This window comes from Gadus macrocephalus, chromosome 20 (assembly GCF_031168955.1).
Source record: "Gadus macrocephalus chromosome 20, ASM3116895v1".
Classification (NCBI taxonomy): Eukaryota; Metazoa; Chordata; class Actinopteri; order Gadiformes; family Gadidae; genus Gadus; species Gadus macrocephalus.
In genome coordinates, this window is record NC_082401.1 from 15,475,002 (window position 1) to 15,487,472 (window position 12,471).

The 12,471-nt window shown below is 49.7% G+C and overlaps 1 protein-coding gene across 3 annotated transcripts in view; it reads left to right on the top strand.

Moving 5' to 3' along the window:
• Window positions 1–85: 85 nt before the first annotated feature.
• LOC132448681 (protein TANC1-like) overlaps window positions 86–12,471 on the top strand; it is a 37,658-nt gene continuing 25,272 nt past the window's right edge. The window contains exons 1-4 of one of the 3 annotated variants that reach the window (XM_060040155.1): window positions 86–1,643; window positions 2,457–2,659; window positions 9,615–9,846; window positions 11,649–11,815. In XM_060040155.1, coding sequence (XP_059896138.1) covers window positions 1,340–1,643; window positions 2,457–2,659; window positions 9,615–9,846; window positions 11,649–11,815 — 906 coding nt within the window. In that variant the 5' untranslated portion in view covers window positions 86–1,339. Of the gene's footprint in view, window positions 1,644–2,453; window positions 2,660–9,614; window positions 9,847–11,648; window positions 11,816–12,471 lie in introns of all 3 variants that reach the window. The other 2 variants (XM_060040156.1, XM_060040157.1) reach the window with 2 other exon arrangements.

Below are 12,471 nucleotides of genomic sequence, written 5' to 3' on the forward strand. Positions count from 1 at the left end.
CTAATGCTCTCTTAAGTAGTTTCTACAAGCCTCCGGGCCCACTGAAGGGAATCCCACAGAGTCGCCGCCGAATGGGAACATGAATAATTAATGTAAACGCATTAGGAACTCAAACACTTTAACCCTATTCGTTCCTCCCGGCTCATCGAGGAGCGCTAGGTTGTCAGAATGGTGTTAGCATGGTGTTAGCATGGTCTAAGTCTTCCCCCGGGATGTAAACAAGACTAAGCTCAAGTTATCCTCAGCAGTATTTTTTCCCTCTATTTTAATAGTAAGCAGACGTCTTTGTTTTGGTCCAAAAGTCTGCATTTCGCATCCCATGGAAATATGTAAATTAATAAGTGGAAAGAGTCTAATCAGTTACGGTTTAATAGGACATGAGTTGGACACAAGTTGGTTTAATGAAGGGGAGAGTTCTCCATCCAAACCCTGTACTTCACTTTGTTTGAATCCACACTTTGGTGATTTTCTATAATTCTGGTCCACAGCATGTATCAGACTATTAGAGCAATACACGGCCCAGTGTTTGGACTGACCCAGGAATGTGTCAGTCTGGAAGATGATCTTATTTGATGCTTTTACACGGAAAAGTCTTCAATTTGAATTGCTTTTATTGTTTGTGTGTTATTTATTGACCGTTTATAAGATAGTTTATATTAGTACTGACATGTCCACCATTGCCGGTAAAAAGCAGAAAAGAATCCACCCCAGGAATGATGTATTCCCATCACTGTGTGGAAGAATAGCAAATAAACAATCCTATCATCCAAACGGGAACATTCAGTATGAACAGCACGTCTGGGTGAACCCGCTCAATGAATGAAAGAACCTCCCAACAATCAGACACGGCAATATGTTCCACAGATGATACTATTTCCCATTGAAGTAAAGTCCCGTTTAAAAACAAAATGTTTTCGGGATTACCAGTTTAATCAGCCGAGACAACCTTCTAACCCCTTTTCGTTTCTGCTTGTCTCTCCCCCTTCGAAATGTAATCAAGCAAACGATCAGCCGAGCAGCCCTGGCATTGTGACAAGAAAGAGAATGCGTACAAAAAAAGAAAGAAAAAAGGAGGCAAGCTTTGGTTTGTCTAGACACAGCTTCAAAGTTCCTAGCCCGAGGGCTGTCTAGTGTTGTGTACTTATTGCATCATCTCGACGGCGGGCTCATCCGTCAGAAAACAGGTGAAACGCGGCGCTCTGAACGACGCGGGGAAGAAGACTAATAACGCGCCTTCGTTAGAGAGCCGGGGAGACTTATTCCAATCCGTATACATGTCAATGACGTCTTCAGTGTTCTGTCATGTCGAGACGCATCAGTCGCCGGCAGTGTGTCATCGATGCCCTCTGATGTTCCCGCAGTCCGCCTGGCGCCCTACAAGCCCGCCGACATCATGCTGAAGCCGTTGCTGTTCGAGGTGCCCAGCATCACCATGGACTCTGTGTTCGTGGGCCGCGACTGGCTGTTCCAGCGGCTGGAGGACCTCCTGAAGGCCGGGGGCGCCTCGGAGGGCCGCGGCGCCGTGGTGGTCGGCAGCGTGGGCTACGGCAAGACGGCCATCGTCTCGCGCCTGGTGGCGCTGAGCTGCCACGGGGGCCGCATGAGACAGATCGCCTCCAACAGCCCCTCGGCCTCCCCCAAGAGTACGCTCTCTCCCTCTCTCGCTCTCTCTTTCTCTTTATGTCTCTCTTTCTGTCTCTCTTTCTCTCTCTTTCTGTTTTCTCTATCCATCTCTCTCTCGTTCTGTCTTGCTCTCTCTCCCTCTCCCTTTCTTTTTCTCTTTCACCCTTTCTGTCTTTTCTCTCTCTATCTCTCTATCTCTTTCTGTGTCTCTCTCTTTCTCTCTTTCTGTCTTTCTCTCGCCCTCACTCTCTGTATCTCTCTCTGTCTCTCTCTCCCTCCCTTTGTCTCTCTCTCTCTCCCTCTCTCTCTATCTCTTTCTGTGTGTGTGTGTGTCTCTCTCTCTCGCTCTCGCTCTCTCTCTCTCTCTCTCTCTCTCTCTCTCTCTCTCTCTCTCTCTCTCTCTCGCCCTCTCTCTATATCTCTCTCCATATCTCTCTCTGTCTCTCTCTCTCCCCCTCATCAAATATAAGTATGAATCATAAAAATGTTCTGCCTCGTTATTATTACCCATCTATGGTATCACTTCACTACGAACGCGCCTGTTATTATTTAACATAATGCTGAGGGACTGTAAGAAATAACACCTCATCCATCTGAGCGGGGGAAAGTGCATTAAGAGCAACGCGGTGAGTAAAGGGTGCCCCCCTATCTGGGTCACCTGATGCTAGTCATCTGCTCCTCACTCTCCCCCCTCCACGAGCTCCCTCTCACAGTTTCTCCTCTCATCAGTGCCGGGTTCCCCCCCGGGATGAACGCCCTGAGGAGAGGAGCTCACCAGCCACGCGCTGCTTATCCATATCTCCATCTCTCTGTCTGCCTCTTAGGCGGAGGAGGAGGAGGAGGAGGAGGAGGAGGAGGAGGAGGTGGAGGAGACGCCGGCCCCGGCACCGAGCTCCCCCTCAGCCAGCCGCCGCAGCCCACCCCCCCGCCCAGCGCGACCAACACCCTGAGGAACCCCGCCGGCGCCACCAGCTGCCCCGGGACCCCCGAGGTCCAGAGACACAAGGAGGAGGCCGTCAAACGCCTGGCCGCCAAGGTACGACCCTCTCGCTGGAGGAAGAGCGTAAAGAAGCCTCAAATAGGTCCTGTGGAAACCCGGACAGCCGTAAACATGAGGAGTCTAATTAGAGGACAGTTGTTTCGCGGCATGGTTCCATTCACATGGCCCTTAACCCCCTGCTTCGAGTCTCGTCTAGCTACACTATCCTCAGCAGTCGGAAGTCTTGTTTAAAACTGAGCAGACCGTATTCGTCCTATTGACCCAGTAGACTCTGGCTCGTCAGTTACAGGATGGGGGTGGCAGGCCTCTGTCAGCCTCACCATCTTGTGGGGATAAAGTACTGTTTTTTTTTTACTATCGTTCACAGTCATTTCCCTCCATCGTGCACGTCCAAACCTCTCAAATCCGCGTCCATAAGCCGGTACCGCAGCTGTTTCCACCAGCCCCTCCCCCTCCCCCCCAACCCACCACCTGACACATCAGTGCTGTGTTCTCGGTATCGATGAGATGCATTGCAGGCTGGGACACCTGGCGCGGTGATTCATGGACGTTTGTGTCCATTCCTCCTGCCTGAGTGGTGTGAGTTGTGGGCGAGCATAGAGAGATTCAATCAAACAACCTCCTCGAGTAGGACTCTCAAAACCATGTTTCGTTTTGTATGACTGGTGCTTGTGTATGTATTGTTCTGTGCGCCGTGTTGTCCTGTATTTCTACTTGTTGTGTGTGTCTTGTTGTGTATGTCTTGTCGTTGTGAATGTCTTGTTGTTGTGTATGTTTTTTTGTGTATGTCTTGTTCAGTGTGTGTCGTTCTCTCTGTTTAGTTGCTGTGTGTGTCTTGTTGTTCTGTGAGTCTTGTTCTGTGTGTCTTGGTCTGTATGTCTCTGTATATCTGGTTGGATGCATGTGTCTGCTATAGTGGTTGAACTGGCCACATTTGAAGTGGTGGGCGGGCTGTACTGGGGTCAGGACCGTGTAGTGCTCAGGGCTTAGACTCCCAGCCCAACGCTCTGGCTTTAAACCCCAATTGTCCACAATCGACCTCAAAGCATCCTTGAGCAAGATGCCTCACTCCTTAATTATCTCAAATTAATTAATTCAAGCCTCTGCCAAAAGGCTGAATAGTGTCTAGAGAGATGAGATAAACATTTAATATTTGTTTATTCCATTCTCGAGTGTGCTACTCTGGTCCAGTCCCTCTCTCTCCTGTCCTTCTGTATCCTTCCCCTCAGTCCCATACTGTGATACATTATCATCTCCTTCCCTTCAGTCAGTCTCTTTCCCTCTCTTGTCCTTCAGTCCCATACTGTGATAGATTATCATCTAGTTCCTTCAGTCCCATACTGTGGTACATTATCATCTCCTTCCTTCAGTCCCATACTGTGATACATTATCATCTCCTTCCTTCAGTCCCATACTGTGATACATTATCATCTCCTTCCTTCAGTTCCATACTGTGGTACATTATTATTTCCTTCCTTCAGTCCCATACTATGGTACATTATCATCGCCTTCCTTCAGTCCCATACTGTGATACATTATCATCTCCTTCCCTTCAGTCAGTCTCTTTCTCTCTCGGCTGTCCTTCAGCCCAACAGCGTTCCCTCACAGCGAGGCGAATCACTCTCCACGCAGGGCCAAGAATCCCGTGAGACCCTTCTCTTTGTTGCCAAGGTAACGGCGCCACAGGAAGACCTGAGCCAGAGTCATTTGTTCAGTATTTCAATCAATATGGAGCATAAAGTGTAGTCATAACCTGTTACGCGAGCACCACGTACTCCTTTTCTCACCCGTTCTCTTTCTCCGGCTTTGCTTTTCTCTCCCCATTATCGTTTTCGTCGGCCACTGAGCACATGTCTAACAAGGTGCTGGTAATTGTTGAATTAGCAGCTTTAGAAAGTTCCGGTTGCTCGGGTTTAGGATCTCCTTGTGAGGTTCCCTGTGGCGCATCATTTGAACATTTGTTTTGCTGTGTGTTGATTACAACCCTTTCTGTCTTAAAAATCCCAAACTGAAAGAGTTCTGCTAAAAAGGGGCTTTGTAGTGAGCTACCGTTTGCTAGCGATGGCATCATTTAGTGAAAGAGAATGTCATCCAACTGATACATGTCATAGCTCAGCGGCAGATAGGCTGTACATTTAAGTGCTCCTATTATTAAGGACATGAATCAGCGCTAAATCTGAATAAAAATGGGGAAATTATAGTCCTTGTTAGTCTTTTGATACGCCTGGTTTCGAAGAAAGTTATAATTAAATGTAGCATAGCATCGCAAGCTCTTGTACACATTAGTCTGGGAATGAAAGGATCCTTGGTTGAACCTGCTCGTCCCTGTCTCTGTAAACCGTTTTGTTCAGCAGTGCGATGGCTCACCGCGATGGCTCTCTGCGACTGCTCGCTTCTCAACAGCGAAATGGTGCGCGCGACAAAACACAGGCTGTATCCGCCACTGGAGAACGCTTGAGTTTATGTGGCAGACGGGGGGGGGGGGGCTCTCTCTGCCACCCAAGCGCGTCTAAACATCTCTGAAAACCAAGCAGCATCCCTTAAGCCAATTATTTGCGCAGAAGTCCCTGCCGTGGGCTATCTCCCAGGTCTCTGTGATGTGTGAATAACTGATGTTCCACCGAGCGCCTCTTGTCAAACGTAAAGGAGACGGCGGCCTCTCCTCACCGCCGCTATAAGATGAACCCCCTGAGACGTTCCGCACGCCGAGTGAATGCGGTACTGCCGTCTGGGGCGATGTTCGGAAGCTGCTATTCCACTGCTGTTGAGCACCGAGTAACTTCACAGACATCTGAATCCAGAGTGGCTGTCCTTTGTTTTAGTTCTGGATACATGCTGTTAATGAGAAGGTCGGGCGTCGTGGGTCTCCGTAACACAGACGACCGCAGACGCTTTGGGTCAGAACCCAGGACCGTGCGGCTTTGGAGACACACACCCTCACCCGTGACACCCTCACCCAAGACTAATCACCCGTGATTAGTCTTGGGAGGATTCCACACTCGTGTGTTGATCATGGAGTCCTAACGGCTCGATGACAGCCGCGCGGTCGTGCTCTCTGTACAGGACGTCACTGTGAAGTTAGTGACGTCCCAGTAGAGCCAGTTACCTTAAGGGACCTTACTTAAAGGTGACATATTATACCACCAGGTGGAGGGTGATTAACCGTTACAGGCCGTTTTGAAAATCGGCCTCTTCGTACATCTTAGGTGGGCGTGGCCACCGAGATGACGTGGTGGACGGATGACGGATAGTGCAGCAACGTTTATCCAGCACATATCTAGGTGGACACGCCCACTTGTGATGTCAGAAGAGGCATATTCTCAAAACGGCGTGTAATGGCTAATCACCCTCCACCTGGTGGTATAATATGTCACCTTTAAGTGACCTTACTTAAGGCCCCTGTGTTATCAAGCCTTACTGTGTTAAGGTGCCAAATGAGGACATGTTCAGATGACAGAACATGTTGTGCTCGAGACCAGTGTTCCTCGAACCATGCATCGGGCACAGCATTGGGTGGCTGGGCAGCAGGCCAGCCCATGGACGTATTACATTATTGAATGTTCTAACCCACGCATCTCGTTGCGTGATCTGGGCGCTAAACGCTGATCCATCAGACCACGGTATTTTGCAGTCAACAAATCCCGTTAGAAATCACTCTGAAAACTGATTGAACCACCCACAAGTCATTGAACACTGACACCCGCTTCATTTTGACATTTAATGGGCTGTAGGTACGATTTTAGGGCTCTTATCCGAGCGTAATTTGTTTGAAATGCCAGAGCAATCCATCAGCCATTAGTTAGGGAAATGTAACTCCGCCTCAGTACGAGACAATTTCGATTTCTGACTCCTCCCGGGTGGTCACTGCTATGTCCAATCATCGCATTGCCTTCCAATCACAGGTGCGTGAAACACAACACTTCTCAGTGGGGGAGAAACGTCTTTCACTTTCAGGTGATGTCATGACAGCGCAGCGACTCATAGCGGTTTACAAGGACAAACATGTCTCCAGTGAAGGGGAAGCATTGTGTTAGTGAATCATAAAAATTCCGCACATGCTTTTGTTAAACTTATCATGAAATGGTTATGACCACTCCCAATTGATCAAATTCGTTGCAGGTTTTGTCATATTTGTCCTGCTCCGTCCTTCTGCTACTGGAACGGGGTATTTGAATATTATATCGATGCAGAAAAAGCTTTCCAATGAAAGTACTAAGTAGTGTCAAGGACTGAGGGATTCAGAAGTCTCTCCCAGCTAATGTAAAAGCACAGCAATGGCTAAGCCTCTATTTTTTTTCTCAAATGTCCTAACTGAGTTCTTTATCTGGTATTATCCTTCCCCACCTACACACTGTGAACCATGTCTTCAATGCCATCGGATATGTAAGAGAACAAGGTTGCAGCGGATCAAGTTATTTTTTAAGATTCATTAGACGCTGTGGTTTTTATACTACTTACAAAAACTGGTCAACGAAAATACAAAATAGAACTGAGAGAGTGAGACGGAGAGTTGTAGAGAAGAGAGCAAGATTTAGAGAACAAAGTATCTGCATTAAAGCTGGGGTAGGTAAGACTCTCTTATAATATTCTGCATAATAGAGCAGATTCAGAGAAGAAACCTCTCCCTCTCTGCTCTCTCCCTCCGTCTCTGCTCTCTCTCTCCCTCCCTACGTTTCTCCTCCATTTACAAGTGCTGCAATTCACTCACCTGTTGTTGACATGCAAGGTGGATTCCCGAACCAAAATGGGAAGAGATGCCCTGATTGGTCAGAAATGAACCGGGCCCGGTATCAAATCCTTGGTCTCCTTATAAAGGCAGGCACAGTTTTCCAAGACAGATAAACTTACAGTCTTTCACTCAATAATAGCAGGCGGATGGCCTTGGCATTTCTTAAGAATTACACTGAAATAATAGCTCTTAGATCTTACCTACAGCAACTTTACGTTACAGTACCAAAATGTCACAGTGAGTAATCAGTGAAAAGATATTGTAAAAGATATTGTACCACAGGTACAAGGGGTCACCTGTCCGGCTGTGTCGACGTGAGGTGACCCCACGCCCTACGCCGATGGAGCACCATGTTGACCTGCTGGTCACCTGCTGCTCCTTCTGCTGCTGCCGCTGTTAGCCCTGGAACGGTGTCAGCTCCTGCAGGTGGAATGTAATTAGAACAGAGTCAACCCTCCCTGTGGAAACCCCTCCTCATCCTCCAGCTTCCTCTTCCTCCTCTCCCTCCTCATTTTCTTCCAGCCTTCTCTTTCTGCTCTCACTCCTCCTCCACTTCCAGCTTCTTCCTCTCCCTCCTCCTCCTTCTCCTCCTCTTTCTCTCACTCTTCCTCCTTCTCCCCCTGTTCCTCCTACTCATCTTCCAGCCTCCTTCTCTTTCTCCTCCTCCTTCTATCCCCCCTTCTTCTCCTCCTCTTCCTCCTATTCCTTGTTCAGCCTCCTCTACTTCCTCCTGCTCTTCTTCCTCCCCTCTCTTCCCCTCCTCACCAAGGTCTATCATTTTCCTCCTCTTATTCCATCTCACATCAGTTCCTTACACCCCCCCCTTCTCCACCTACTCCTCCCGCCCTCCTCTTCCTCCTCCTTACCATTGTCCTTTCCCTTTGTCTCCCCCTCCTCCTCCTCCTCCTCCTCCTCCTCCTCCCACCTCTGAATCAGACGTCCGTGAAGCCGGGTTGCAGCAGCTGCTCCCTCAGGGGCATCCGGCTTTCAGAGCGCCTGTCTTGGGGACGGCAGGCTGCTCTCCCACCCTAGGTTATTTAAGGTCTGCGCAGAGAGAGAGAGAGAGAGAGAGGGAGAGGGAGGGAGAGGGAGGGAGAGAGAGGGAGGGAGGGAGAGAGAGAGGGAGAGGGAGAGAGAGAGAGAGAGAGAGAGAGAGAGAGAGAGAGAGAGAGAGAGAGAGAGAGAGAGAGAGAGAGAGAGAGGGGGTTTGATATAGATAATAGAGAAAGGGGTAGGGGGGCCGAGCAGAGCTTTGAGACAGAAGATTCCTTACATGGTTGTTGAGGTGAAATGGGTTCTGCTGGGTTCCTTTCTTCCTCCACAAACGAGGCCGTCTCCCATTTGATGTTGGGCTCTGTAGCGCCGGCCGAGAAGGAGGGCAGAGGGGCTTAGTTTGTTGTTAGTTTAGTGTGTGTACCCGCCGACTGCATCATATCAAACACAGATAAGGCACTGTGCTATTGGCCTCTGTAATGCTTTGTGGTCCCACCATCACACACACACTCTTGTCAAGGTTTCGCATCGCTTCATCTGTGCAGGTTTGATGCAGATAATTGAAGGGATAGTGGAGTTGAGGGAGTAGATTCTCATCCTTTATCTTGAGGTCCTGGCCCTGGCAACCGATTACTCTAGTTGATACACAGGTGTACAGGTTTGATTCAGCTGCAGTGTGTTTTAAGGGTTAAAGGGTTACAATTTAAGGGTTTATATGGATTATATGAACCCTTGAAGACCCACCTGTATGGCGTATTGGATGTCCTTGCATCCAAGATGCCTGAACCCTACTTGCTCATGAATCATGTACACTACCGGTCACTCTGTGTAATGGAGCCTTCTGAACTGACTTGATGTTGACTCTACTTTGCATTCTTTTGAAATTGGTTCCATAATGATTCAGTACGGTGCGCCTTACCCATGACCGTTCCTCTGACCTTGACCCTGACCTTCCCCCTGACCTCTCCCCTGACCTTTACTCTCACTCTTCCCCTGCCTTCACCCTTGACCTGTCCTTTGACCTGATCCCTGTTCTTTCTCCTGACCTTCCCCCTGACCTTATCCCTGACCTTCCCCCTGACCTTTCCTCTGACCTGACCTCTGACCTTTCCCCTGACCTCTGACCTTTCCCCTGACCTTTCCCCTAACCTGGCGCCTGACCTCTGACCTTTCCCCTTACCTTTCATCCGACCTTACCCCCTGATCTTTGACCTTTCCCCTAAACCTCTCCCCTAATCCTTCCCTCTCCCCCCCCCCCCCTTTGTCCAGGTGGTGGCCTACCACTACTGCCAGGCGGACAACACCTACACCTGCCTGGTGCCGGAGTTCGTCCACAGCGTGGCCGCGCTGCTGTGCCGCGCCCACCAGCTGGCAGCGTACCGCGAGCTGCTGCTGAAGGAGCCCCAGCTTCAGAGCATGCTCAGCCTGCGCTCCTGCGTCCAGGACCCTCAGGCCGCCTTCCGGAGGGGGGTGCTGGAGCCGCTGTCCGCACTCCGCAGAGGTAAACCCCCTCCCGCGGTTCAAGCCATCCCCCCCGTTAGAGTTCAACGATTTGGGGGAATGATGGAGTTGTGATTATTTCAACCGATGTTGTGATTGCGGATTAAAGTTCCTTATGTTCTGTGTTATTCACCATGCAGGCAATTAATCATTCTATAGTCTGACCGACGCAACATTGGAAGCAGTCAACGTATGAACTGCTTTCCTTCAGGCCGACCCCCCTGCCCCCCCTTGCCCATACACCCCCTTCTCCGTAGATCGGATACGGTTATGTTTTGAATCTTTAGATTTTTTAGAAGATGGGATAAAGTTATTTTTCGGCCAGTGTCCAAAAATGTTTCATAGATCTTAATATCATATATTTAATATTTCTTATATATTTATATATTCAGCGTTCCGTGCAAGAGCCGCAGACAGTGGAACGAGTTTATAAACAAACCCTTGTCGCGGGTTATGAACAAGCGTTTAGCAGACCGATTTGAGCTTCGATAAAGTGTGAGAGGTCAGTATCCCATTGTTCATGTTAAGCCTACGCTCTTGTCCCTGGCGAGCGAGGATCTCAGGGTTCCTGAGTACACAGTTATGCTCCGACTGAATTTATGCGTTCGTATCTGAGCATGAGTCATGATACTCAATAGCTCTATTCTCCTGAGGGAAACGGCAGTTTATTTCCTTCTGTAAAACAAGATCCAACCACATTGATTACAAATGCTTCTACCCAAAGAACCGGAAATACAGCTTATCGGCGGGATTTCAAAGGTATGAATGCTGAATGATAATGAGGTATAGGGAACTGAAAAATATATTGACCAAAGAATTTGCTGCCGGCAAACCGAAATATCCTCCAGGATGTGCCCTCGAGATCACAGGAAACTCAATTCACTTCTCTGCACACACGATCAATAAGGCCCAAATTGACTGGACGTAGAGGGCGGGGATATGTCCGTTGGCCTTGCGGGCTCGTCCGCCCGCCCCTAGCGTTCGATAGATCCACAAGAAACATGACGTGTTGCCCGAGATGACGCAGTGTACATCTCTCAAACAGCCTCGCCCTCCACACCAGCATACCGATGACAGCCAATCAGATCTCTCGGAGGAAGCACTGCCCATAAAGGCAACTGGACCTTGAGTCGTTCGTATCTTCCAATAGCTGTAGAGAGATTCGACCGGATTGCAGAACTTGGATAACGGAAAGTGTCCGTGTGGTTCTTGGTTGAGGTTTACATGTACTGTGATGAGTTTTAATGAGGAGCGCTAGGAGCTCACAGGGGCGTGGTGGAGGCTGCGGTACCGACCGCTGTAAAGTGGGGCAGGTCCCCACAGCACTGCAGCAGAGGTGGCTGTGGAGGGAGAAGGTTCCGGCGGCATCATAACGGCCCGCTGCACAGCGGGCCGAGGGCTCTCCTGGTTCATTGTGATTTCATTGCCATCGGATCAGGAAACGATGCGAGTGCCCGGCTACTCTTCTAGCTACGTTCACCGGGGATTGAATGGTCCCTACAATATAATAACAATTACCTCCACTTCCTTTGTGGAATTGATTCAGAGGACTTGGACACAGACTGGGCCAAACACTAATGTTACTCTCTGTGTGTGCGTCTGCTTGCGTCTGTGCGTGCGCATGTTTGTGTGTGTGCTTGTGTGTGTGTGTGTGTGTGTGTGTGTGTGTGTGTGTGTGTGTGTGTGTGTGTGTGTGTGTGTGTGTGTGTGTGTGTGTGTGTGTGTGTGTGTGTGTGTGTGTGTGTGTGTGCGTGCGTGCGTGCGTGCGTGCGTGCGTGCGTGCGTGTGTGTGTGTGTCCCCAGAGAGGAGGATCCCCGAGGAGGACCACATCATCCTGATCGACGGACTGAACGAGGCCGAGTTCCACAAGCCCGACTACGGGGACACCATCGCCTCCTTCATCACCAAGATCATGACCAAGTTCCCCTCCTGGCTGAAGGTGGTGGTCACTGTCCGGGTCAGCCTGCAGGTAGGCGGCGTTCGGTTCCTCGGTCCGTCTCCCTGATCGTCACCCTTCTCTCATAGTCCTATATCAGGGGAATGAGAGGGACGAAATCACCGGGGTTGGCTTAGCTCAGGAGGTAGAGCAGTTGTCTTGTAACGGAAAGGTCGCTAGTTCGATCCCCAGCTCCTCCTAGCTGGGTGTTGAGGTGTCCCTGGGCAAGGCACTTAAACCTAACTGCTCCTGACGAGCTGGCTGTCCCCTTGCATGGCTGACTCTGCCGTCGGTGTGTCAATGTGTGTATCGATGTAAGTCGCTTTGGATAAAAGCGGCTGCTAAATGCCCTAGTTGAAAACAGGAGTTATTTTCCATCACCCCGTTCCGACGATGATCATGCGGTCAGAGACGACGTGTGATATGCATTTTTCCACGCCGCTACGTCAGGCCCCCGGCACATCCACACGGGAGGAAAAAGCCGGTTCAGATCCAGTTACGCCTGGTGCTCTCCCGCGACGATTTGACATTTACATTTAGGGCATTTAGCAGACGCTTTTATCCAAAGCATTTTACTTAAGAAGTAGGAGGACAGGAAGCTTCTTAACCAGAAGCCCCAGGATGGATCGCGACCCGGGGGAATGACAGCCTAAGATCCCCCCCTCCCGCGGTTCTCTGAGCGGACTGGT